The sequence below is a fragment of the Ctenopharyngodon idella genome, chromosome 12 (assembly GCF_019924925.1).
Source record: "Ctenopharyngodon idella isolate HZGC_01 chromosome 12, HZGC01, whole genome shotgun sequence".
In the NCBI taxonomy this organism is placed as follows: Eukaryota; Metazoa; Chordata; class Actinopteri; order Cypriniformes; family Xenocyprididae; genus Ctenopharyngodon; species Ctenopharyngodon idella.
In genome coordinates this window covers 3731965-3758385 of record NC_067231.1, presented here as the reverse complement: position 1 = coordinate 3758385, position 26421 = coordinate 3731965, and the positions used below count along the sequence as shown (strand labels likewise).

General features: G+C 35.8%; 2 protein-coding genes across 27 annotated transcripts in view; one reads left to right on the top strand and one right to left on the bottom strand.

Annotated features, from left to right (window-relative positions):
- LOC127523702 (integrin alpha-X-like) overlaps positions 1–26421 on the bottom strand; it is a 113593-nt gene that overhangs the window by 59762 nt on the left and 27410 nt on the right. For 2 of the 26 annotated variants that reach the window (XM_051914729.1, XM_051914708.1), the window contains exons 7-10: positions 19076–19221; positions 18534–18684; positions 18277–18427; positions 18050–18123 (exon numbers count right to left, since the gene is read on the bottom strand). In XM_051914729.1, the coding sequence (XP_051770689.1) occupies positions 18050–18123; positions 18277–18427; positions 18534–18684; positions 19076–19221 (522 nt within the window). Of the gene's footprint in view, positions 1–9786; positions 10065–10152; positions 10264–10510; positions 10625–10722; positions 10834–10978; positions 11060–11156; positions 11253–11400; positions 11480–12708; positions 12796–12939; positions 13020–13094; positions 13194–13360; positions 13503–13633; positions 13708–14394; positions 14506–16873; positions 17021–17129; positions 17264–17346; positions 17465–18049; positions 18124–18276; positions 18428–18533; positions 18685–19075; positions 19222–19321; positions 19453–19562; positions 19678–21120; positions 21192–21291; positions 21396–22291; positions 22398–23000; positions 23160–26421 lie in introns of those variants that run through there. The other 24 variants (XM_051914726.1, XM_051914712.1, XM_051914733.1 and 21 more) reach the window with 22 other exon arrangements.
- On the top strand, positions 1180–9649 carry LOC127523717 (trypsin-3-like). The gene is made up of 3 exons (XM_051914760.1): positions 1180–2287; positions 2378–2523; positions 7815–9649. Exons 1-3 carry the CDS (start codon positions 1957–1959, stop codon positions 8166–8168), a joined length of 831 nt encoding a protein of 276 aa, XP_051770720.1. The 5' UTR covers positions 1180–1956; the 3' UTR covers positions 8169–9649.

Sequence of the window (26421 nt, the reverse complement as noted above, 5' to 3'; positions counted from 1 at the left end):
TAGCCGTGTTGTGTTCTTATAAATACTTATTGTGAGTAACAATAGTTACTAATTTCTATAAATGCATCATTATTGGCTTTAAGTGAAAACATAGGATGCAATTTTTCTAAATCAAGGAAATCACGAACTAAGAAATCACGAATATGTGCTCATTTTACATTTTAAGTTGCTTACTTGTAAATGTAACTAATGAACAACAATTCCTTTAATGAAATAAAAAAACAGAAATACAAACAGTTGAAAAAAGTATGTTTTTTTTAATGTTACATACTAGCAAAACACTGCAACAATATTTTTTAAGTATAATTCCAAACTGCTATAAGCAATACCATGCAAATGGCTGAGGAGATATAGTTTTTAACAAATCAAAATTACCATTCATTACCTCTAATGCAAACTTTAGCCATTAAAGACATAATAACTAGTTGATACAGCAAACAAATGTCTCTGGAACTATTTTATATGTGATCATTTATAAATCAGTGTATAAATCAATGGCTTATGAGCATGCACATTGAAAAAGCAAATGCATGGCTTATAAGTAATTATAAAAAATAAAATAAATGTATCTATAACTGTTCTTATAATGCAGTATAGATCTTAATGAGTCTTTATAAATCTATTTATAGAATAGTAATACTTATAAATAAGTATAAATGTGGCTATAAATCATTATAAGCATGGTCTTCATAGAAAGTGTTACTGATAATATTTTCATCATAGCCAACTTTCTTTTTTTTGAGAATTTTACTTGAGTAATCACATAAAATGTACATGTTGAATCAGGATTTCCCCTTCAAAAAATGATGTGCATGACATCGTCTGCTGCTGTACCTCTTGAGAAGTTTTTGGGTAAAACATCAGCGTGTCTTCTGTGTTTGCAGCCTCAGATAATCTTCCCAGCGCTCAGGTGTGTGGAAGAACCACATTTACCACCAGCAGCAGCATAGTAGGAGGTCAGAACGCTTCAGCTGGACGCTGGCCATGGCAGGCTAGCATTCTTCTGGACCGCAGTCACTTCTGTGGAGGTTCTCTCATCAACAAAGAGTGGGTGCTGACCGCTGCCCACTGTGTTAATAGGTAAACTCATTCAACTAAATACTTCAGCTTTCATAGATGCTTTCAGTAGATTACATTTGAATTGAGGAATGTATTTACGGTTTGTATATACGGTAGACTACTTTATCATATCTGATATGCAAATTTCTAAGACCTCTAAATTATTAACATGATCAAACTTTGGTAAAAATCTGTTGCACACAATCTACTACATGCCTTTTGCATTCTGACTTTTTGTTTTAGCAAGTAAAACACCTTTTAGTATAATTGTAAAAATTGGGGTATACACGTCTTTTTGCTGCAAAAAATTTACTGATTTTTATGAAGTAAATGTAAGAATAACTATTGTTAGTAATATAAATGTAAATAGATGAACATTAACTGGACTGAAGCTACTTAGATTTACTTGATTTTACTTGATTAATTTGATTTACTTGAAAAATCATTTAAAATGTGAGTATCAAACGTGATTCATCAGGCTTTTAAGGAATGTTTATGTTAATTTTTGTCAAATAAATAATCGATCAATTGCATTATACTGTATGTTTTGCCCCACAATAAATCTAAGCATTTAAATATCATCTTACTTAAGAAATATTATTGGAGGATATAGAGTGACAACTGATACGTATGTGCATTTTATGTAAGTAGTCTGTTATGAAGATCTCATTGATTAAAATTACTAGCTATCAGAGTTTAATCCTATATTTGGCCATATGATATAACATCAGCAACTACTCCAAATTTCAGATTATTTCAGAGTATTCCTCAGTTTTTCCCTCCTCACATATGAGGTTCATGTTCTCACTATATCATATGAGCCATAAACGCCTGATGTTTCAAATATGATGCTAAACAAACACACACACACATTTTTTTTGCCGACTATTATTTCATATGTCAGGCTTTACAGGGTTAAAACACTTCTTGACTACTTTCTCTGTCTCTTTCTTTATCTTCCTCAGTTATTCCATCTATTCTGTGGTTTTGGGGCGTCAGACCCAGCAAGGCGACAACCCCAGTGAAGAGTTCAGAGATGTGATAGCAGTTGTCAAACATCCTAGTTACAACAATATTACGAATGACAATGATATCGCTCTGCTCAAATTGAGCTCTCCTGTCACCTTCACTGATTACATCAGCCCCGTGTGTCTAGCAGCTGATGGCAGTGTGTTTAACAACGGCACAGAGAGCTGGATCACTGGATGGGGAAACATTGGCAAAGGAGGTGAGAATTCATTCCTGCTTCACTTAGTTACAGTAAACTCAACAAGACAGAAATAACTTCTCAAAATAACTTCTCATTTCTTTCCTACAGAGTCCCTCCCGTCCTCTAATGTTCTACAGGAAGTGGAGGTTCCTGTAATTGGTAACAGACAGTGCAACTGCCTCTATGGAGTTGGAGAGATAACAGACAACATGATCTGTGCTGGTCTACTGGAGGGAGGCAAGGACTCATGTCAGGTACACAAACCCTGTTCAGCTCCCTTAGCGTCACAAAACGTCTTGGTTACTGTTGTAACCTCTGTTCCCTGATGGAGGAAATGACAGTAGGGGTCGCAAATACCTCTTCACTCATTCAGGTTTGTACTGAAGTGTCTCAGCCATTTCAGCGGGTAGTTCAGTGTTGTGGCAGGAGGGACACAATGTCTCATTCCCTCCATCAGGGAGCGGAGGCTACAACAGTAGCACACTTCTGCATCAATAAAGTCTGAAGAGTGCAAAAAAATAAAAATAAATAAAAAATAAAATAAAAAAATTATGGTAAATTAGGAGTTAACTGAGGCAAAAGTTGTAGATAATAGTGAATATGTGTTCCCTATACTGAAGTGTTACCATATATATTACTACTTTAGTGTAGCTTAATAACCCCAGTTACATCTTTTTATTTATAACAACAACATTAATATTAACAACCGGCAAAATAAATGTACAAAGTCTAATGTTATCATATGGAGAACATAAATAAATTAAGGGGATCCTATCAACTCAAAAATAAATATAAGCATAAATATAAGCATTTGTATTAAAAACTACTGTTTTAAAAGGTTTATGTGCTGTTTAATTGGCTAAAGAGTGAAGAGAATGGAATACGCTGGAATATTCACTGGAATACACAAACATTATGCATTCACTGGAATAGGCAAACGTTGTCAGAAAAATAAACAAAACAGCTAATACATCATTGCAATTACCAGGCATGTTATCAGAATTATTAATAATGTTTTTGTCGGTCTCAATCAGTGGTTCCCAAACATTTTAGAGTAGCATACCCCCTGAGGCATTTAACATCATTCTCTCCCACTTAGACTGCAGTCACACCTTTTCCATAAGGGACAATATTTGAACTGATTTTACCTTAAACACCTTAAACTGATTTTCCAGTGCATTTTTACTTTTATAAATGCATTATAAATTAATGATTTAAATAAGAAAATGTTAGAAAAAATATGCAATGACGTTAAAAATGAAGTGACACTTTTAAATATTTAACTAAAACCACCAGTAGATGGCGGTAAGTCACTGTCTTAATGAGTGAGTCATCGAGTCATTCATTTATTCAGTAACAAAGTGGCTATATTTATGAGAAAGGTAAAGCTGCAGCCTGGAGATCTCAAAATGGGGATGGGAACTCCAAAACGGGGTGGGAGCTCCAAAATGGGCTTCCTTCCATTGACAGACAGGCATGACAGGCATGCCTGATTTTTTTCCCCCCAACCAGTTTGGCACAAACTCTGCACTACAGCCAATTCTAAAGATTGTCGACCACAGTGCTGATTTCCTACACAATGTTACAACAAATGCTAACCCCTAAACCTAACCTTCACCCTATGAAATTGACTGCAGGGCAGGATTTGCGCTAAATTGCATGCTAAAGAAAATGGCAGTTCAGGAGATAAGGAGTTAATAAGATTATTCGATATGAGATCGCCCAGCCTGCCCGTCTGTAACTCCCAGAATAGACCTCACTGGACAATGAGACCTTTTTAGTTCCACCCAGCGTCACTGCCCCCTCCTGCCCTGCGAATTTCAAGCCCCGGACGCCGCCGTCGCTTAGAACAAAGCAATACAGTAAAAGCAGTGCTGGAAGGGCTCACGGGAGAGCTCGTAGGGGATTCCTGCTTATATCCTTGAACGGAGGTTGAAAATCCAGTCTGAACTCTGGCCACGAGCTCTGGGCTCCTCTCTCACAGAGCATAATTGTTTATATAGGCATATTTTTTTTATAGCATATTTTATAACTTTTTATTTTAGATCAGAGAAACGATGTTTAATTTTCAAACTTTATTTTTAAATGTAAGCCAATGACAATTGGCTGAAGCCAGAGCCAATGGTGAAAGTCTTTGCCCGTGGACACCCCGCCCCCTTTTGGAGGTTCTGCCTACATTTGGAGTTTACGCCCCATTTTGGAGATCACTGGTCTGCAGCTGTACCTATTTGGAGATTTATGAATGGGTCACTGAATACTCTGCATGCAACCTTTCATATGCACACTGCTTCTGTGGATGCAGTCAGTTTTGACCGCAAAAGATGAGGTAGGTTAGATTGGATGTCATGTTTTTTATGGCATTAATACATACTCAGTTTTAATGTTATTTGAAGGTAGGATGGAATGAAAAGAATGGCAAAACTCATTTTGTTCGCGTACCCCCTCTGTCACCTCACGTACCCCCAGGGGTACGCGTACTCCAGTTTGGGAACTACTGGTCTAGATTATGGAAATATCTCTGACAGAGCACTGTTTTTATCTATGCGTTTACACAGAACGTCTCTCACAGTGATAATTAATTTCCACAGACCTGTAATTATTTAAATGTTTATTAATCAAATAAAGGTTATATAGTAGATGTTAAGTAGTTTTAAACAAGTGGATCATGTTAAAAGCTGCATACAGTGGCCATGCTGGAGCATTCCTGAACATCAACCCGGTGAGTGAATGGCACTGTGAACGTGACTTCCCAAGACTAATGATGAGCGTAGACAACTGAAAGAGAATTAAATTCAGCGATTTTATTTTCAACATGCACCTATTCATGCTCCTCTTTTTTTTGGGAAAGGCGCTGAGTGCAAGCAATTGCCCGAAAATTACTTATTTGTATTCATTAACGCTTGTAGCCCAGCCTGCTGCTCTGCAAATATCTGTAAGGGAGGCACTGTTCGCCAGTACTCAGTGGAGTGTGCTTGCACTCCAAGGGTGCACGGTGGGCCCTGGGATTGATATGCTAATGAAATGACATCCACAACTCAGTAGCGATCCTTTGCTTGGAGACAGCTTTCCCTTTCTGCTGTCCTCCAAAACAGACAAAGAGCTGTTCAGAGAGTCAAAAAAATTTTATACGGTCCAGAGAGATGCGCAAAGTGTGCACTGGACATAGTAAGGATAGGACTGGGTCTGCTTCGTCATGAAGAAGCACTTGCAAATTCACCACTTGATCCCTAAAGGAGGTACTAGGAACTTTGGGCACATAGCTGGGCTGGGGTCTCAGGACAACGTGAGAGTATTCCTGGCCGAACTCAAGGCACACTTTGCTAACAGAGAGCACTTGTAGGTCTCCAACCCTCTGAATGGAGGTGAGCACGGTCAGGAGGGCCATCTTCAAAGAGAAGGCGCCGAGCTCAAGTGATTGTAAGGGCTCAAACTGAGCACTCTGTAGAACTTTTAGCACCATGGAGATAATGCGTGGAATAATGCATGGTCTCTGAGGATTTAGCCTCCTTGCACCTCTGAGGAATGTAACAACTAGGTTGTGCTTCCTTAAGGACTTACCTTCCACTGTATACACCATCAAAATGGAGGGGGATAACCGCATCTTCAGCTTTTCCTGCAGAAAAGAAAACACTGAACCAATAGTGCATCTCTGTGTATTTTTTCCTCTGGAAGAACACCAATTAGTGAAAAGATGCCACTTCAAAGCATACAGCTCCCTCATAGAGAGGGCTCTAGCTTGAGTGATGGTGTCTATCACCTCTGTCCAGGGGCCAGGCATGGAGTTCCAGAGGTCTTGGAGTGGGTGCCAGATTGTGCCCTGCTCCTGAGAAAGAAGGTCCTTCCTCAGGGAATTATGCCAGGGATGGGCTGTAAAGAGTAGCGTGAGCCCCAAGAACCAAGTTCTGGGTGGGCCAATGAGGTGTAACCAACCAGATTTATGCCCTAGGAGACTCTAAAATTGTTGCAGTGGAACCATGGTTTTCTGCCTGAATGAATTCAGGTAGTTCAGCACTGACTCTATGTGTCTTGCCATGAGTCTAGCTCCATACCAAGAAAAGGGATGCTTTGCACCGGGGAGAGCTTGATCTTTTCCCAGTTGACCTGGAGCCCCAACTGGCTGAGGTGCTTGAGCACCAGGTCCCTGTGTGCAAACAACAGATCTTGAGAGTGTGCTAGAATTAGCCAGTTGAGGATGAGAATGCCTTCTTCCCTTAGTGGGGCAGGGCCAGCCTCTGTGATTTTAATAAAGATGAGAGGTGACAGGGACAGCCCAAAGGGGAGGACCTTGTGCCGATATGCTTGTCCCATGAAGGCAAACTGTAGGAACGGTTTGAGTTGAGGGAGAATCGAGACATGAAAGTAGGCATCTTTCAGGTCTATTGTTGGACACATCTTGATGTTGGACACATGTCAAAATGTGTTTTTGTGTCAGTTTATGAATGGGAGTTTGTGGAGGGCCAGATTCAATATTTGCAGATCTTGCAACCCACCAACTTTCTTCAGTACGATGAAGTAAAGGCTATAAAACCCTTTCTTTATCTCGGCTGGAGGGACAGGCTTTATGGTATCCTTTTCAAACCCAAGGAAGTGCTAAAGTTCTTTGATGATAGTGGGTTCTGGCCAGGATTTGATGGCTTCCACCTTCCCCTGGTCCATCTTGATGTCCTCTGCACTAATGATGTAACCAAGAAACTGGGTGGAGCGCTGGTGGAATGAACACTTCTCAGCCTTGAGGTAGAGATGGTATTCCCTCAGCTTGGAGAGAACTATTTGAATGTGGTGGCGATGTTTAGCCTCATTCCAGGATGTATACCAGGATGTGATCAGTGAAGACCAGGACAAAAAAATGGAGGTACTCCCGGAACACCTTGTTCATAAATCCCTCGAACACGGAGTAGGCACTGACCAGGCCATATGGCATGACCCGGTATTCATAGTGGCCAGTAAAGGTCACAAAAGAGGTCTTCTATTCGTCCCCACTCATGATCCGGTTATGCAGAAAAGAGGAATTCCAGAAAGGGCTGCCACACAGTATGAAATCAATGATATGAGTTAAATGAACGTATATTCTCCAATCGTTTAGCGTGAAGCAATTCATTTAAGCATTCAGTATTGAAGCAAGTGGAGTCTGAAGATTTCCAGTTTAAGAGTACTATTTTTTTTCAAGGATCATATCTATCAGTAATTGCCAAGTCATGATCAGGCTCAACAACCTTTAAAAAAAACTTTGGGAAAAAAGAAAAATTCTAAGATACTCAAAAAAATTAAACAGTTCTGGACAAAGCCAAACCAACTTAAATTTAATTTATGTTATGAAAAGCTGAATTTTCAGCATCATTACTCCAGTCTCCAGTGTCACATGATCCTTCAGAAATCCTTCTCATATGCTAATTAGCTGCACAAGAAACATTTTGTAATATTATCAATATTAAAAAAACAGTTGTGCTGCTTGATGAAAGTATTAATTTCTTTAAATAAATCTTAATGACCCCAAACAGTACTGCATGTCTCTTTCTACAATGATTGTATTGATTTGTATTTTCAGGGAGATTCAGGAGGTCCGATGGTGAGCAATCAGAGCTCTATATGGGTCCAGTCTGGTATCGTTAGCTTTGGCTGTGCTCGACCTGAATATCCCGGTGTTTACACCAGAGTATCCCACTATCAGGAATGGATCACCTCCTTCATATGCAGCGATCCTCCAGGTTTTGTGCAGTTTACATCCACTGGAAATGATTCTGACAACAGTTACACCTGTCCTGATCCTCCTCCTCCCCCTTCTTATTCATCCGTGAATATAGAATCTAAAATTCTATTTTCTGCAGCATCTCTTCCACAAAATTCTTTGCTACCATGTTTTCTGTTGCTTATAGCAATACTTTTCTTATTCTATGTGTAACAATACACCACTAAAGATAAACTCAAAAGTTTGGGGTCAGTAAGTTTTTTTTTTTTTTTTTTTTTGAAAGAAATTAATACCTTTATTAAAACTTTTACTTTTATTAAAATGTTACAAAAAAATATATATATATTTCTATCCATCAATCCATGTGGTCACAGGAATAAAGGACATTTTAAAATATATTACAATAGAAAGCAATTAATTTAAATTGAAATAATATTTCACAATATTACTGTTTTTACTGTATTTTTAATAAAAAATTGAAATACTAATAGATTATTTAGATTACATATATTATAATCTATAATCTAAAAATCATCAACCCCAAACTTTTGAACTGTAGCGTTTGTACAAAAATAGACAACGAAGCGATGATAACATAAGTGGGGACTGTGCTCAATCAATTGCACCGATGTAAAGAATTTTGATCTCACAATATTTTGTTGTTTTCTTCATCAATCTAACACAATTTTAATAGGTCCCTGACTTTTAAATGGTTAATTCATTACTTCCATATCCCATCCCATCAATTTCTATATATCGTCAAATGATAATTTGTTATCTTTTATTGCTGTAAATAGGCTACTATATATGTATGTTCACAAATCACAAATATATATATATTTATTTTACTGGATATTGAGGTAGCAACATAATTTGTCACAATCTGTTTTGTAATCTGATGTTTTATATATCTTTACACCCCATAATTTACCCTTTTTTCCAAAGGAAATAGTCAAAAGTACTTATGTCATATGACATCACATATGGACAGTAGGATCAATGCCATTTCAGCTGATTAAGTGTTGTACTGTTAGACTGACTGGGTTGATAAGACTTTTGTTGCATTTTGGCACAAACTTATTATCTTTATCTTCTGTCTGTATCCTTTCATTGGGTGTGAATATTAAATACAATTTGTAATACATTTACAATACATTTTAAAGGATATGTACAATGAAAATATTTTTAGAAATAATAATTTCATTGTGGTTGTGGTGCCTATTGCATAAACATTAAGATTTTTAACATTAAGATCTTGAGGAAGATCTCAGAACTGAAAGTTGTTTCTAAAAATGTATCTTTATGCAATGATTGGCAAAGAAAAAAAAGTATCACTTTATTTTAGGGTCTTTCAACTAGTTGCTTATTAGCATGCATATTACTAGAATATTAGCTGTTTATTAGTATTTATGAAGCACATATTAATGCCTTATTCTGCATGACCTTATTCTACATTCTTAATCCTACCCCATACCTAAGCTTAACAACTAACTTAAGTCTTTAGAAAATGCAAAGAAAGGCAATCAGTAATTTCAGAAGTTGTCTAATGAGATTGATCTGTTTGAGCCAAAATAAAAAAAAATAAAAAAAAATCCTCATTGACACAATGCATGTTGTCTGGCTTTTGAGTGAAGTTGCTGACTTGCACTGCCTTCACTTCTCATTTCAAATAGTTCCCCTCACACTTCCTGGGATGTTGATGTTCCAGTAATTGTTAAAATCTACTGAGAAATGGAGCCCATATATGTGATTCAGCAGACCAGTTTGAAAGCACACACTTCAGCTGTCAGTGACTGATTGTAGTTGTTTCTTCATTTAAAGCATCAGCACATTTAACTGTACAGCAGGCCCTTTTATTTGATAAACACATTACAGAATTTGATAATGAAAAGCTTATGATGATCGTACAAGCAGTATATCAATAATATTTGCATACATACACATACTATATTCTACACATTTGCATGTAAAGCCATATTTGATTCTTTAATATACCGCTATTGTGGTTGGTTATTATTGTTAACCTAATTTTTCAGTGATTGGCTCATCTTCAGCACTTTGTTCTGCATTTTCTAGCAACTGCTTGTATTGGCTTTTAAAGAATCCAGCCTGAAAGGAAATGATAATTGAGGCATATGCATTATAACATTGAAGTTAGACAGCTGAAAATGGAAGGTTCAAAGTTGAACATACACACCTTATAGAGGGCCGCTGTGATGAGAGCCAGTAGCAGCAGTCCTCCAATCACCCCTCCAATGATCACTTTGGTCAGGTTCGCCTCCTCATACACCTCCACTTGAGTGTTAATCTACATACACACACATGAATACAATATAACCTCTGACAATCCACCTTCACATATAAACATAATAAGGCCTGAAACATGCAAGGATTTCTAGATATGCATGGGTTGAAAAATGTAAGCTTTAGTATATGTAAATTTACAGTGCATAACTTTATTTTTAATAACTGTTTTAGGTTTAATTTTATAAAATTTCATTTAAATCTTTTATATTATTTTTTATTTTATTAAAATTTTGAAGAAAATTAATCACCTGGAGAGATGGTGCAGTGTGTTGAGAATCAGAGGAAAAGAAAATATATTTGCTCTCGTCATATTCCAGAGATGTTGAACTGACCAGCTCAAACACAGCAGCTCTGAGTCCAGTCTAAGAGAGACACAGATCATGACAATAAGAAATGATCAAACAATTATGAATATATATGGTCTGTTCTGTGATATGAATTTGCTTTAAAAGTCAGATACCTGCTCAATCCATCCAGAGCTCACGTTGCCAGATATATTATAGAGTTTCCTTTCATTCTTTATGAGAGTGACGTCACAGCTGAACACGGCACACACCGCCACAGAGCAGTTCTGACACACACACACACACACACACACAAACATCCAGAGAGATGGAGCAATGCGGTCAATGCATAAAGAAGATGAAACACGAATGAAACATGGTATTTTACGGGTTTGTTTTAATTAGATCAGGAAATGAAACTCAAACACTCACCACCATTCGATCCTTTTTGATTACTTCCACAAAATCGGTTACAATCGGCCGCTCATCCCTCTGTTTCACACAGTCTGGAATCTAAAAGCACAAATAATAATAAAAGCACTCTAGTGTTTGGTAGTTTTTTAATTTGACAAATTAAAAGGGTTTTTCTAACACATTCATATATCCATACCTGTATGTTTTTGTCAGTCCAGATGAATTTATCTCCCAGAATCACTGGTACTCTGATGAAAACTTTGAAAGTTAATTCTCTAAAGTCATTTTCAACCTGAAAGAGAGAAGGACATTAAAATACCATTTTTTTGCCATAAGATGTTGATATAGAGAATTAGACACTGAAATCCAGTTTTCAATCAGATAATGCTTATTTAATTATTTTTTATGTTCATGGAAGTGTGTGAATTTCATTCCAGTACCTTTAGGATCTGTTTGACTGGTCTGTCAAGATCATTTTTCTGTGCAGTAAAATTAATGTGCAGGCTTGAATCTTCATGTCTTATTTAAAATAAAGGGAAAATGTTTCAGACAGTAATTCAAATCTTTTATAGTCCTCATATCTGAAAGTTATTTATATACATGCAACTTTATACAATAATAGTTCTGTCATGACATGAGTGTTTGGCATGGTAATGGGTATGACAATGTTGATATGTTTGGCCTTGGCGGAATAGATCTGCTACACTGCTGCTACTTTTATTGCTGCTGCTGCTGTTGATTATTGCTGCTGCTGCTGCAGAGCAAGTACGGGACTTGCTACTGCCAATACATACACGACACGCTGCTGTGAGCAAGTAAGACATGCTGCTGCTGTACAATATAGCGTACATGAATTACCCGTAGCAGATCTATACAGGTGGAGCTGGGGAAGGTGGAGGGCTTTTGAAGCGCACTGCACTGATAAGCAAATGCTACTCATGAATTTGAAGATTGAGCACGCAAGCTCATTGGCTACTAATACAGCAGGAACCAATCATCTGTGTTCTATAGATAATGATGTGATTACAAGCAGGTGAGTTAAAGGACCTATTAGCCTGCCCATTAGAGTTTCATGCCAGAACTTTGTATTGCTTTATATTTTGAACTTCATGAGTATTGTGTCTTGTGTTGAATGTAAACTGTTGCATTTACTAGGATCGTATTGTGTGGGGATAATTGTTGTTTAACACAATCAAGTAAGTGATTTGTAACATTCTTCAATTTTGATGAGATTGATAATTAATTAATTGTTTAAATAGTCGGTGGAGGGATTAGAGCATTCAACACACTAAGGAAGGCCTGTGAGCCGAAACGTCTGTGTTTTATTGCCCTGTGAATAATGTGATAAAATATGAAATAAAGTGCCTAAAAGATGTTTGAGTGTGGATCACAGCTGTATTCTATAAATAATTAAATAGATTTATGCACCAAAACAAGATACAAGATATGAGACGAGAGAGCACGGTGTGGACTCTGTGGAATAATTTTTTTTATTTATTTATTTAAATTTTAATAATATTTCACAATATTACTGTTTTACTGTATTTTTGATTAAATAAATGCAGCCTTGGTGAACTGAAGAGACTTCTTTCGAAAACATTACAAAATCTTAATGATTCTTCTAAAGCAAAACCATCTGCGATTTATATATAAATTGTGATTATCAAGTGGAAATAATGTTTATTGTCAAATCTGTAAGCTAAAGCAAAACCAGTTGAGAATGACTGTTGAAAAACAAGAGCACTAACCTTATTAAGGCAATGTTAATGGCATATTTGACACCAATGCTCTTCCACCCGAATAATTCACTGGTTTGAGAGTGTTGGTCATTCCCACTGTAAGTGATGGAGGGTTTTGGTTAGTAGTAGCATTTTCAGTTATCAGTTTCTCATATGTGATCAACTACTTAACAGCTCATAGTTAAGCGATGTATTTGTACACTGAGTGCACTCAAACATCTCACAGAAAATATGTACTACCTGTTGATCTGAGCTGTGAAATTCACATTTTGATCAAAGGTGCTTTCTTTATCGATGCTGTACGTAATAAGAAACACAGCCTAGAAGTGGACACAGAGGAAACAATGAGTGCTTGAACAGAAAAACACACAGGACAGTTGAAAAAGTGAGCTCACCTGAACGTTGCCCTTGAGGATGGGTTTACTGATGTGGCAGGTGGTTTCTCCAAATGAACCTCTTTGCTCACTGTCCAGAGATTCACACTCCACTCTGCCCTGCTCATACAGAAAATCATGTGTAAATATTCATTCAATAATAAACTCATAGCAAATTCAATGGCAATAAAGATTCAAATTGCCTAAAAAAAAATGCCTTTCAGAAAAACTGAACTTGATTCGTGGACAAATTGTGAATCTCTTTAATAAAATCCTCCTGGTGTCACCTGTTTAGATGTGATTCTCCTGTAGGAAAGTCCAAAGGGGTATTTGAGGGTGAAGAGAGTGTTGTATGAGTTTTCTCCTCTGTTCTCTACAAACACTGTCACATTGATCTCCTGCATTATTCCAACCTCTATGTTTGTAGATCTGAATCACAGAAACCAAAGAGAGATTCTCACAGTATAACAAGGATGAATGTCATTGTTGAATCTCCATTCTTACTCTATTTGCTGATCTTTAATGTAATACAGAATAACTAATCGAAAATATTTGCTCACCCAGAGAAATTGAAATCCATCCTGAGGTCATCAACACAAATATCATCATGTCCACAGTTTATCTCAAAATCCAGCTGTGGAATGAAGTGAGATATTCAGATATACAGTACATTCTTAGATTCTGTCATTATTTACTCACACTTGACTTTCTTTCTATGGAAGAACCTAAAAGAAGATATTTTGAAAAATGTTTCAACTTGTCCTATGAAAGTCAGTGAGGTCCAAAACAACACTGAACTACTTTGACTTTCATTGTATGGACAAGCATAGACATTTTGCAAAATATCTACTTATGTGTTCAACAAAAGAAAGGGTCCCACTTTATATTAAGTGGCCTTTACTATGTACTTACATCAAAGAAATAAGTACAATGTACTTATTGGGTTCATATTGAATTGCAAAACACTTTTGCTGCTATTGAGGTGGGATACAGGTAAGGTTAGGGAAAGCTTTGGTGGTATGGGTAGGTTTAAGGGTAGGGGTAAGGTTTAAGGGATGGGTCAGCAGTGTAATTATAAATGTAATTACAGAAATTAATTACAGATGTAATTACTTGCAGGTGTTTTTAAAATATAAGTACAATGTAAAAACATGTATGTACACAATAAGTGCATTGTATCAAATGATTAATTTAAATGTAAGTACATTTAACCAAAGAAAGTAAGTAATACAAGTGACACGCAGTAAATGATGACAGAGGTTTCATTTTTAGTTTAGCTTTCTCTTTAATGTTACATCTGAATGATTCATACTTCTCTTACATTGTGGTCTGTGGTGGTCTTTATCTCTGGCAGCAGTACTGGCTTTATGTTTTGCATTGTTCTAGATGGTAGACCCTCAAATGTGAATGTTAACTGATTGGACACTGGGTTCAAGAGCATCTTCTGAGAAAGCCTGAGTGGGCAAGAATAGATAAATGACAATAATTTACAGTAAAATCAGGATTTTCAGTTTGTATTGCCACATTGTTGCATCTTAGAAGGTACAAGATTTAAATATTCGCATTGAGATTTCATTCTTACAGCCAGAATAACTGACTCAGATATATTCAAAAGAGTGAGATAAGAAAAATGGGTAACACTTTACAATAAGTTTCATTAGTTAAACATTAATGTATTAATTAACATGAACTAACCATGAGCAATACATTTGTTACTGTATATACTAATCTTCGTTAATGTTAGTTAATGAAAATACAGTTGTTCATTGTTTATTCATGTTAGTTCACAGTGCATTAACTAATGTTAACAAGATTTTAATAATGTATTAGTAAATGCTGAAATTAACATTAACAAAGATTAATAAATGCTGTATAAGCGTAGTTCATTATTAGTTCAACTAATGTTAACTAATGAACCTTATTGTAAAGTGTTACCTGAAAAATGTATTGTCAAAAAGTGGTTCAGACTTACGTCTATAAAGAAACGATGACTTCTGCAAGTTTCTGCATTCCATCCAATGTTCATCACATCACTGTGGAGCCGGTTTTTGGGTGAGAAGTTTGCTCGATATTTCTGTCGCTTGGCATCCAGCATTATGGTGTAATTAATATTTGCAGATAGGTCTAGATAATGAACATAAAACAGATATATAAAAAGTAATGGAAGACAATTTTTTACATTTCAAAAGTTTTATTTTTCCTTTAAGTGTAGTACTCTGTAAATCAAAGATGGAATATTTATATATTTCTAGCATATTTATATCAATACACTGGCATTCAAAAGTTTAAGAGCGGTAAGTTTTTCAAGATTTAAATTATTGAAAGAAGTCAATTATGCTCACAAAGGCTGCAGTTATTTGATCAAAAATACAGTTAATATTGTAAAATATTATTACAATTTAAAGTTATTGTTATATTTTATTTATATTTTAAATATAAAATATAATTTGTTCCTGTGTCATATTATCCTTCAGAAATCATTCTAATATGCTGATTTGCTGCTCAAGAAACATTTCCTCTTATTATCAATGTTGAAAATATTTTTTCATGTGGAATAAAAAATACCTTACAGCATTCAGAATTCCCTCTCAGAGACAAAAAAAAAAAAAAAACTTTTAAAGCTGTAGTTTGTGTTACCAGCAACATCAAACAGAATTTAAAAAATAAAGCTGTTTTCAGACAGGTTTCCTGAACATTCCCCCTGGCTGCTATTGGTTGGTCCAACAGATAGTTCCACCCCCAAACTCACACCATAGGTTCAGCCAATGCTGCGGAGTTGGGCTGGTTGTGATTCTCAGAGAAAGGTTTTGATAGCACCACAGTGATAAAGACAGTAACCACAGTTTGATGGCATTGGAGAAACTAGATACACACTGAAAAATTTACACACTTCAACATTTAACTACAACATAAAGGAATATTTCTAATTTTGGATAAACCTCTTATGTGGTGTCCGTATGGGCGCATGGTGAAACACACTTTCATGGTGTTTTCCAGTGACTGGTCTGTTTCACTGGTTGGTATTTTGGTTGGGTTGTAAGTTACTTTGGTTTCCAAGAGCACGATGGGTCTGGACCTGAATGATCCACATATAACACATATGAATGATTATGGCTCAAACTGTGTATTTGTTTAGATTTCTAGTTCTTTATAGAAGAAAACAGACCTGAGAAGCAGAACTGCTCCCTTGGACCCAACAGCAATGTCAGGAAGGTTGTCTCGACTCTGGTCTAGAGAAGACTGACTCAATGAAATCCCAAAGAACCGCAAACCTGGTCTCACAGATGACCCAACAATCCTCTGTTTCATTCAAGAGGGTTCAACAGATAACAAAAATATTAGAATATTAGAGTCTAAGAAGTGAGTCAGGGAAAAGTAATGCAAGGAAGGTGACACTCGAGGTTGAATAAATGATGACAGAATTCATTTTTATGTGAACTATTGCTTTAAACTGCCATCAACCCACATCTTTTTCACCTGTGAGTATTTTGAAGTGATAACTCCATCTCTCCCATTGAAGATGTAGATGCTGCCCTGTCCATCATCCTCTAAAGGAGCTCCAATCAGCACATCCATGAAACCATCACCATTCAGATCTGCTGGACTGGCCAGAGAAGAGCCAAACCGACCCCTCTGACCTGCCATGCCCACCAGTGTATCCGAAAAAAATGAAGTCTGCCTATTAAGATAAAACAGAGAGAGGAGAAACAGTTAAATAGACACAAATGTACATTTATTCAATCTTGATGAACTCTTTTTAAAAATGTTAGTCTTAATTGAATCTCCAAATAATCACTGACTCGACGTGTGAAGATGTAAACAAACACTATGCCCTCCCGGTCAGACTCCATGTATGTTGGTGCCGATACCAAAAGTAGGTCTGTAATGGAGTCACGGTTCAAATCCACCACACACACCTCAGCTCCAAAATATGAGCCAATCTGAGGCTGAGAAGAGAGGAAGGGAAGCAATATAATTTATTTTGAGCTCACTTTCACTCACTTATACATTAATGTGTGAAGTCCTAATATTTTACACAAATATGAGTGTTACAACCTTAGGAGGATCCAGCTGCTTTAAGTCCTTTCCATCAATTTTTGAAACAGTTACTTGTCCCTTATGTTTGTGTCTTGGCGCTCCCATGACTGCATACTTTCCTCTGTACATTGTTGCTATTGCCAAAGAATAACCTGTGAAGAAAATCAACTTGAAAATATTCGGATGTATTTTGACTGATTTATTTTGATTTACACAGACGAAGAAGAGATCTCACCTAAATAACTGTCATGCTCACTTCCAGCTTGAAAGTCATCTGACTTATCATTTGGTTTGTACAATTGATATCCACCCTTCCACTGGAAAGCTCCCACTGCAGTCATTATCATATCTGTCTGAATGCAGATAATATTATAAGAATAAATAGAAATATTTAAGAAATAATCTTTCCACATAAGCTTACAAGCAAAATAAGCAAAATATTGCAAATAATGTAAAAAAAAAATAAAATAATAACTTGATTCATTAATGCAAACAGCTAGATTTGGCCTGATGCAAGTGCACTTCCAGGTTGTTTTTAAAGCACTTTGCAGAATACTTATGGTTTCAAAGCAACTTTAAAAAGAATAGCACCTTACAAACTCTAGCAGTTAATTTGACCCGATGTAAGATTTTATTAACCCTCTGGAGTCTGAGGATGATAACATTAAGTGAATTTTTGTTCAATTAAATCTAAAATTGAAAATAAATGTCAACTTACAAATCTAAAATGACTATAATATATTATAGTGTGAAAAGCATGGATAGCATGCAAAGGCATAAATTAAATTAAATTAAATACAACAGTAAAGAGAGCAATTAAATGGCTCCTAATTCATTCAAGTAAAAGTATTTCTAACCCATATATTTCATCTTTTTCATTTCCATACAATGTCTCTTTCATTAGTTTGGTGTGAAATAAGTTAAATACATAGAATTACATTTGATGTAAATGCTGCACTAAACCCGTCCTGTGCAAACTCCATTCGAGATGAATCTCCAGAGGTCTGGGTTCCTGTAGTAAAGAAGCAACAACACAGTTAACTATAAATTTAATATTATTTTAAATCAACCCAATGAACAAAGTAACTGTGCTTGCATGACAAATGTAATAATTGTAAAATGTAAACATTCTGTCTGTCATTTTTCATTCCCTCTGCAAACATACCTTCAATGGCAATAATGTTCTCTTTGAGTTTTTCACGAATGCTTTCCAGCGCGTCGAAATCATTTACTTTGAACACATGATTATTGGAGGGTAAAGATGCAATCCTTTCCAGCTCCCTTCTTGCACTGTAACTATTAAAAGCATTGCCAACCTAAGAAAAAAAAAATAAAAATCAATTTAGTTAACTAATATAGTTCAGTCTTTTTTTTTTTTTTCAACCTAGCAGAAGCAAAATAAAAGTGTAAATTAAATCTTACCCCAATAGCATATCGTACTATATTTTTAGCTTGTGCTTGTTGAACAGCTGCAGTCAAATAAAATGGATCAGTTGATTCACCATCCGTGATGACAACCAAAATTTTACTGGCTGATGGTCTTGCACCTCCACTACTTACAAATAGCTCATTCCTATTGGAAAAAAAAAATATATATATATATATTTGATCAATAATACAATTATGCAATGGTTTAGGATACATTTCTTATTAAGTTTACGTTGTTTGTCTTTGAAACCTTCTTCAAGTTATTAAGTGCTGTAAAACCTTTATTTCACCCTCAAAAAAGCAAAAGACTTATAGTAGTATGTGTATCCATTCATTCATGCATTTAATTTTGTGTACTTTCTGCATGTTTGCTCAGACACTTATCAGTTTTTTTAGTTGCATTATCCATCATCTTAGTTAGGATGTGCTCCTCAGCCCTCACTAAATATCCTGCCAAATTAATCTTCACTCCAAGTCTTATTACATTTAATGGCATAGTTGAAAGAATTCCAATGAAATATCAGCAGATGTCTTACACAAGTTTTCTTATAGCTGTTGCGGTGTAGGTCCCTCCTCTCTGTTGAGATATCCGATTCACTGCATCTTGCCACGCCATTGCGTTTTTGACTTGTTGAAACTTGTAATGAATGACACATTCTGTAGAAAACTGTGCAATGGCAAACTGTAAAAAAGACAGACAGATTTAGTGCCTCATGCTCTGAAAATTTGCGGTTAAAAAACATGCTTAAGATAGATTATAATAAATGAATGAATTATCATACCTGTGTATCATGGTCTACAAAACTTTTGATCATTTCTATAACAAACGCCTTCATCTTATTAAAATCCACATTGTCTACACTTCCAGATCCATCCAATAAAAAAGCAATATCAATTTGTGATGTTGGGCATTCTGAAGTTGGAGAAATTAATAACTGCATCATATGTTCATTTAATCATGTCATACAGCATATACAGTATGAAGAATATTTGCTTTGGTTTGGTAGAATGCCATAAATGTACCTCTCAGAGTCTTTGGCACAGATCTGCTCACAACATTATCTGGACTGATTTTAAAGCACATGCCATTGTAAGTGGTCACTGCATCACAGTTCTTAGGTATGGTTGGACCACAAACCTGAGAGAAATTAAGATTTTATTTTCAACATGACAAACTCTGTGTCACAGGTGTTTGCAGGAATGCAGATGAAGATGATAAAGTTTCAAAACACAAAGTTTAATAATAAATACTCAAGGCAGGCAAACAGGCAGAAACAAATACACGTAACATAATGGTGACCAGACAAAGACTAAGTGAACAGCAGGAACGTAAATACACAATGGTGATGAGATTAATGACAAACAGCTGTGATGATAGTTAGTGTCCATGGTTACAGATTAGTGGCGGGAAAATCAAACAAAGGAACAGGAACTGAAGAAATACAAACTAAAAGTTAAATAAACTAAACATAATTGTTACACTCTAATCTGGTTATTAGTGTATAATTTGGGGGTGCAAATATTATTCTTAATTATTTTGGACACCTTTTAGATTGACAGCAAATTGTAGGTTCAAATCTAACAAGTCAAATTACACAAATACATACATGTACCAAATCTCACATTTTTCTTCCATGCTTCTGCAGTAAAATTGGTAGTATAATATTTTTAGGATATGATAGCATTATTAGGATATCATAACTCAATTTCTCTAAGCATTATTAAAAATGTAGAAAAACAGCACTAAGATTTATATTCTCACAAAAATAGGGATTATTAATGGGTCATGAATTGATAAATCAGTTTTTCCTTGATCTTTTGACATGTAGGAGTTCATTGTTCTATAAAAACATACTGTGAGTTTGAGAACTCAAAAGTTCCTTGTTAGTCCAAAAACAGCATTTATTGAAACCAATATTTTATTGAAACCTGTTTCGGATTTTGTCACATTATGACGTAATAGTGTGACGAAAGACCGCCTCTGCAGAATCAGATCGACGCCTACTTCTACAACGCGTCTTGGCCCCGCCCACTGGTGCGTTAGTGAGATGAGAAGGAGAGGAGTCAATGAATGCACAATGAATCTCTTATTTATAGTGTTTGCACTGTTAGTTATTATGAAACCATTCGTGAGAGAGCAGAAATTGAGCTGCAATGATGATCACTGCATTCACGCGATCAACAGCCTTTCTGAGGCTACAGTGCTCATCGCTGCAACCTTTCATGTGAAAGGAGCAGATATACTTTTTCCTATTAGTTAATCTTGACAGCTGTGATAGCAAAAACATAGTAAAAGATTTCGAGAGAGTTCCACATGTAGCTTAATTCTTATTTCATATGCAAAGATGTTAGCCAATCAGAGCAGTGGGCGTTTACATTGAATTCTCACAGCAGACACGCCCCTTCAAACGGAGCGTTCAAATCATAGGTAAAATCATGGTAGAAAATAGCCCTTTGTTTCTGAATTATGACCATTTTTGATGTAAACATCACACTAACATTATAAGTGCATCTCAGGAAACGTTATAAAATAATAATAATAAAAATCCAGTTTATGACCCCTTTAAAATATGAAACTTACCACTGCTCTTGAAGACTGAGGATCAATAGACATTGAAAGTCCAAGTGACATGTTGACAGCCTCACTGGTGACTTTTGAATAAAAAGTGGATTTTTTTAAATGAAATATGATTGTGGATAATACAACTATCTTATATTACATATTTGAAAGCATCATATGAAAACTAAGTACCGGAAATGGACAGTGGCATGCAGTTTCCTTCAGAGACAGTACAGTGATATATTTGTCCTCTTTGAGTTTGACTGAGTTGTATTAAAGGATCACTCACAAGTAGACTGAAAGAAGACAGGAGGAATATGAGAACATGTTAAAAAAGGAGAAATCTGGTTGGGTGTGCTGTTTGAGTATGATGCAATAATCTCTGAACGTTTTACGAAAAAACAATGTGGGCGTCAGCATAGTTTTAAGTTATTTTTGGTTATTGTTGCAATTTTTTTATATATAATCCCAGAAAGAGGAAATTAAATATCCGGCAAAGCATTAGGTGGAATTCAGAACCTTTACTCTGTAATGAAACTGTATTACATTTCAAACAATATTTTCAACTGGACAAAAACAGTCAACAGTGCATGGCTCTCAAAAATGTTTTAATTTAGAAGTTATCAAAAAGACATGGACAAACGCACACTGTCCAAGGTGCACGTCAAGAGAGATAAATCTATATGTATCATCACTGTAATGTACTGTAGGTCATGCTATAGACATTTGACAACTTCTAAATTAAATATGTATGAGATCTAACCGCACACTCACTTGCAAAAATTTTTTTTTTATTATCCAAAAGTTTCAGCACAAAGCCTTTGTCAAGGAATGATCATACCTATTTTAAATCATTATGTCTTAATCATTTTTTGGTCATGCTTTGAAGAACATATATTTTCATGTGTCGACTCACATACTAAAGCACATGTAAAGTACTTGATTATGATTTTAACTTTAACTTTAGTGTATTATTTAATATTGCTTTTAAAGTTAATACATTTTAAATAAACTGCAACTTCATATAATGATTCTTTAATGTTACAGCTATTTAAGATTTTGATTAGTGGCATTGATATCCACATCGGTTCTGGATTTAAATATTCTGTAATTCTTTAAGTATTTGTTTTCAACAGCATCAGTTTAAATGGTCAACGGTTGAGTGACCTGTAGTAACACTGGGTGAGCTCACCTTTCACCTTTCTGTATCACTTTATAGCCAAAGCCACTGTTTGCATTGTTTGTGAAGTACTTCCAGGTCACAGGGTCAATGTTGAAAGCCATTATTGACTGACATACTAACAAAAGAAAAGAACATGACAAGTCTTTAAATGCTTTAAATGTAGAAACATACAGTATAATGCAATGCAATGATGATTGACAGATTTACAAATAAATGTTCCTCAAAAGCCTAAGATCAGACAAAACTGCTTGCAATAATGACTGGTAACACTTTAGTATAGGGAACACGTATTCACTATTAACTGCAACTTTTCCCTCAATACACTCTTAATTTACTGCTTATTAATAGCTAGTAAGTTAGTTGTTAAATTTAGGTTTTGGGTAGGATTAAGAATGTAGTATAAGGTCATATAGAATAAGGCATTAATATGTGCTTAATAAATACTAATAAACAGCCAATAATCTAGTAATATGCATGCTAATAAGCAACTAGGTAAAAGACACTAAAATAAAGTGTTACCTAATGATGATATATTTGACATTATCAAGCTATTACGTTTAATCAAGAAAAAGACCACATGGAATCCACAATTTGTTCACTTTACAGTAAGTATATAATTAAGGAGTTGTCTCTTGTATAATTATTTTCTTTATAAAATTAGATAAGGTCATTTAGTATAGCTTATGCCACGTTTAATTAGAGAAAAACTTGATCTTACCACAAAACAAACACAAGAGCAACCGTAAATTCCAGTCCATTTCTGCATACAGACAGTGGTACAAACAGTGAACAACAGGGACCAGTACTTGATTGAGTGAAAAGTGTTTGATGGGAATGAGAAATAAATCAAGCGAAAATAGATTGACGCATGTGACTGAAGAGGAACTCCCACAGGGGAAAGAACCTCTTTTTCCTCAATCTCCTTTTTAAAACCATTGCTATGTTTCAAAAATAAATGACAACTAGTTTTCAGTATATCACAAGTACTATTTTGTGGAATCAACACATTTGGTTTGAGGTTTAAAACTGCTATATACCCAAAATAACTTGAAATCAAAACAGCTATTCTGACATACAAACAGGCAAAAATGAAATGTCCAAAATAATGTTGTGACTGTCTCTTTCATGTGTGAATGCTTTTGTAAAGTGAGCAGCCAATCGTTTGTGGAGCACTTTTCATACTAGTAGCTACAGTGTTGTAATAGTAAAATAATAGCAAAATTAAGTAAATACCAGGGATGTACCGAAACTTTCATGCCTGTTGTGGATAAACCTTGCGGTTAGAGGTAATGAGGTAACCAGGACAGCAGGAAATCCGTTTGATGCAAAAATTTATTTTACCAAAAGAGTAGAAAAAATCCCATGATGCAGAAAAAAAATAAATAAATAGTGCTACAAACCAAAAATAAACCCAAAAAAAAAAAAAAAAAATACAAAACACATGTTCGTGACAACAGTCTATTGCTGCACCAAACAGACTAAAAGTGGCGGTACTCCGACCACGCTCACGCCACTCTCACCACACTTGCCTACTGAATGTTCTGGTGGCCATCTTAAAGTCGTGGCCCCGCCTATGGAACATATCATGATGCAGGCAAGTCTAACATAACACATTCGCATTCACCACAAATAGTCACATGTTTACACAAGCCACACATAAACACAATAAATATAGTTCTCCTATAAGCAAAACAAATCATCAACATAATCAGATATATATACACAAGGGTTTAAACCAATAATGCTGCTAACTGGTACTGTGATACTTATATCAATAAAATGTCTTAACCTGTATTACTGTGTCTTGTAATTATTTATAGACTTCAAAATGAGCAACTTGTGAAACATTAACAAAAGATACAACACTGCACACAATACACACAATAACTCCACATATATTGCACTCAACATATATCTTTCCAGAATCCCCAAAGTCAATGTAAATGTATGATATGTGTGTGTACATGTGAAATGAGGGAACGTGCCCCATAGTCCATATGTCACGGAGTATCTTCATGACAATGCCCATTAAAATGTATTAGACCCGCTTCTGTTACTATTCTGTTCCGTTCACTGTTCATTATTTTGCTCTATCGTACTATTTCATCTACAGCGCACATTTAGAGCCACTCAGCGGCACGGTAATTAAGCTACACAATGTTTTCCTGTAATAACCACGTTGTATATTAAATCACGTAACAGTTCATGTTTTAGGCTATGTAGCCTACAATTTGATTTTAATCCAACTGACGCATGTGCTGAGTTAGCGATCAGCAATGAAGCGCGCAACAAAACTGTGTCTCTATCCCTCTCTCCTTAACGTCAGTAAAGTTAGTAATAGGAGCATCATTTTACTTCCTTTGCTATTGACATATCCAACCAAACTACTAACTTTTCAGCGATGTCTGTGAGAAAGGAATGTACGTTCGACACGCTTGTGCGTCTATGTCGCTGCACGCTCAATCCACTTGCGTGCTTCACTTATCAGCTAGTGCACAGCAGGCGTAAATATTGAATTAATGCTTAATCTTCTATTACTTTTAATACATTTACTTCATAGACAACTTTAATCTCCATATCTCTGTTTGTTCTGTTGTTTCGGTTTCTCTTTGTCTGGACACAAACACTGTAGGCTACTGTACAGATGGTGCGTGGCATTGGTTTTTGGTATCGGAGCATTTTAATGAGTACGAGTAGGCTATGAATCCCTAGTAAATACAAAACACTAACAAAAAAGTTTAAATATTTCAATTTTTTAGATAGGTTTTTAGATTGGTCATAAGTAACATACATAATTTTTTCATTTTACTGTTTTGGTTGAGGTAATAATTTTGTAACATTTGCTAATAAACCATTTCTGTCAAAATCACTATCATCAAAGATGACTGGCAGTTAGCATACAGTTTGGATTGTCGGAATGGTTCTGTTCTGGGCAAGAGCTCCCTGCCCATCCATGCAGCCTAGCATGGATAAGAGCAGGGAGAGCAGCGATAACCCCCATAGGGTAAACAGAACAGAACCAAAGTATTACAATATCATTCATTTTCTTAATGACAATAATTAAATGTAACAACATAATTGAAGAAATGAATCTGATCAAGAGGAATATCAGAAGGGCAAGTCCTGACTGGACAAAGGAGGAGCTGGGGATGGAGGAGGGAAATTAGTTCCTGAGCAACACCATAAAGCTGCTGATAATACTGAATGGACCATATATACTGTAGGAATGCAGTGATAGGCGTTGAATTCCTATTGGTCAATGTGGATCAGCTGAGTATCAGCTGATACGAGCTTGACTAATGCTATGCTTGATTTCTCTCTGTCCCTGATCATCTGTTTGAAACGCATTTGTTGCTAATTCTAAGACGTCAGTAAACACCCACTGTTTTGATGTGCAAATGAAAAACGCCCTTGTCGCATGTAGAAATGTTTTGAAAACTCCATGGTGAATAATAGCAACCAGTCAAATTCAGCCAAATGTTTGACCAAGAGTCTGATTCTGAATCATTCCAAGAACCACAAAGAATACAGCAGCCTGTTTAAAAATAACTCTATAGAAGACCAAAGTTAGCACACTCTCAAATACCCTACGCCATAAATATCGCAATCATCCACAGATGACGCACTAGGATGAAACTGGTAACACAGACTGTAACAGCTGCAGTAACTTGCATGACTATTCACTTTTCCTATAATGTTGATGTGCTGTTGAAGTTCTTTTGAAGTTTCCACTCCTAGGAGCAGCACAAAGTTTAGTGAACTTCCACATTATCATGGTTACATGGCAACAGGAGCTGTTCACACACATTCAGGACACAGGACACAAAACTGTGTCTTAAAGTCATCGTGAAATCAAAACTGACAATTCCTATTTTCTATGGAATATTGCAGTACTTATTGTAAATGATTTATCCGTTCACATCATTATTTTTCCCCACTCACATGCCCTCATAATCTTTAATCAAAATAACTTCCCCAGCACTTGCAGTGACATCTCTCTTCTCTGGAGTGAGGGCAGTGCAAACCACCACAGTCCAACCATCCAATCAATTCCCCATGGACAAAATCAAGTCTACACACACTCAAAAAAATGATATGTTGGATTTACTCAACAGGTTCCACTAACTGGGTTATTGCAT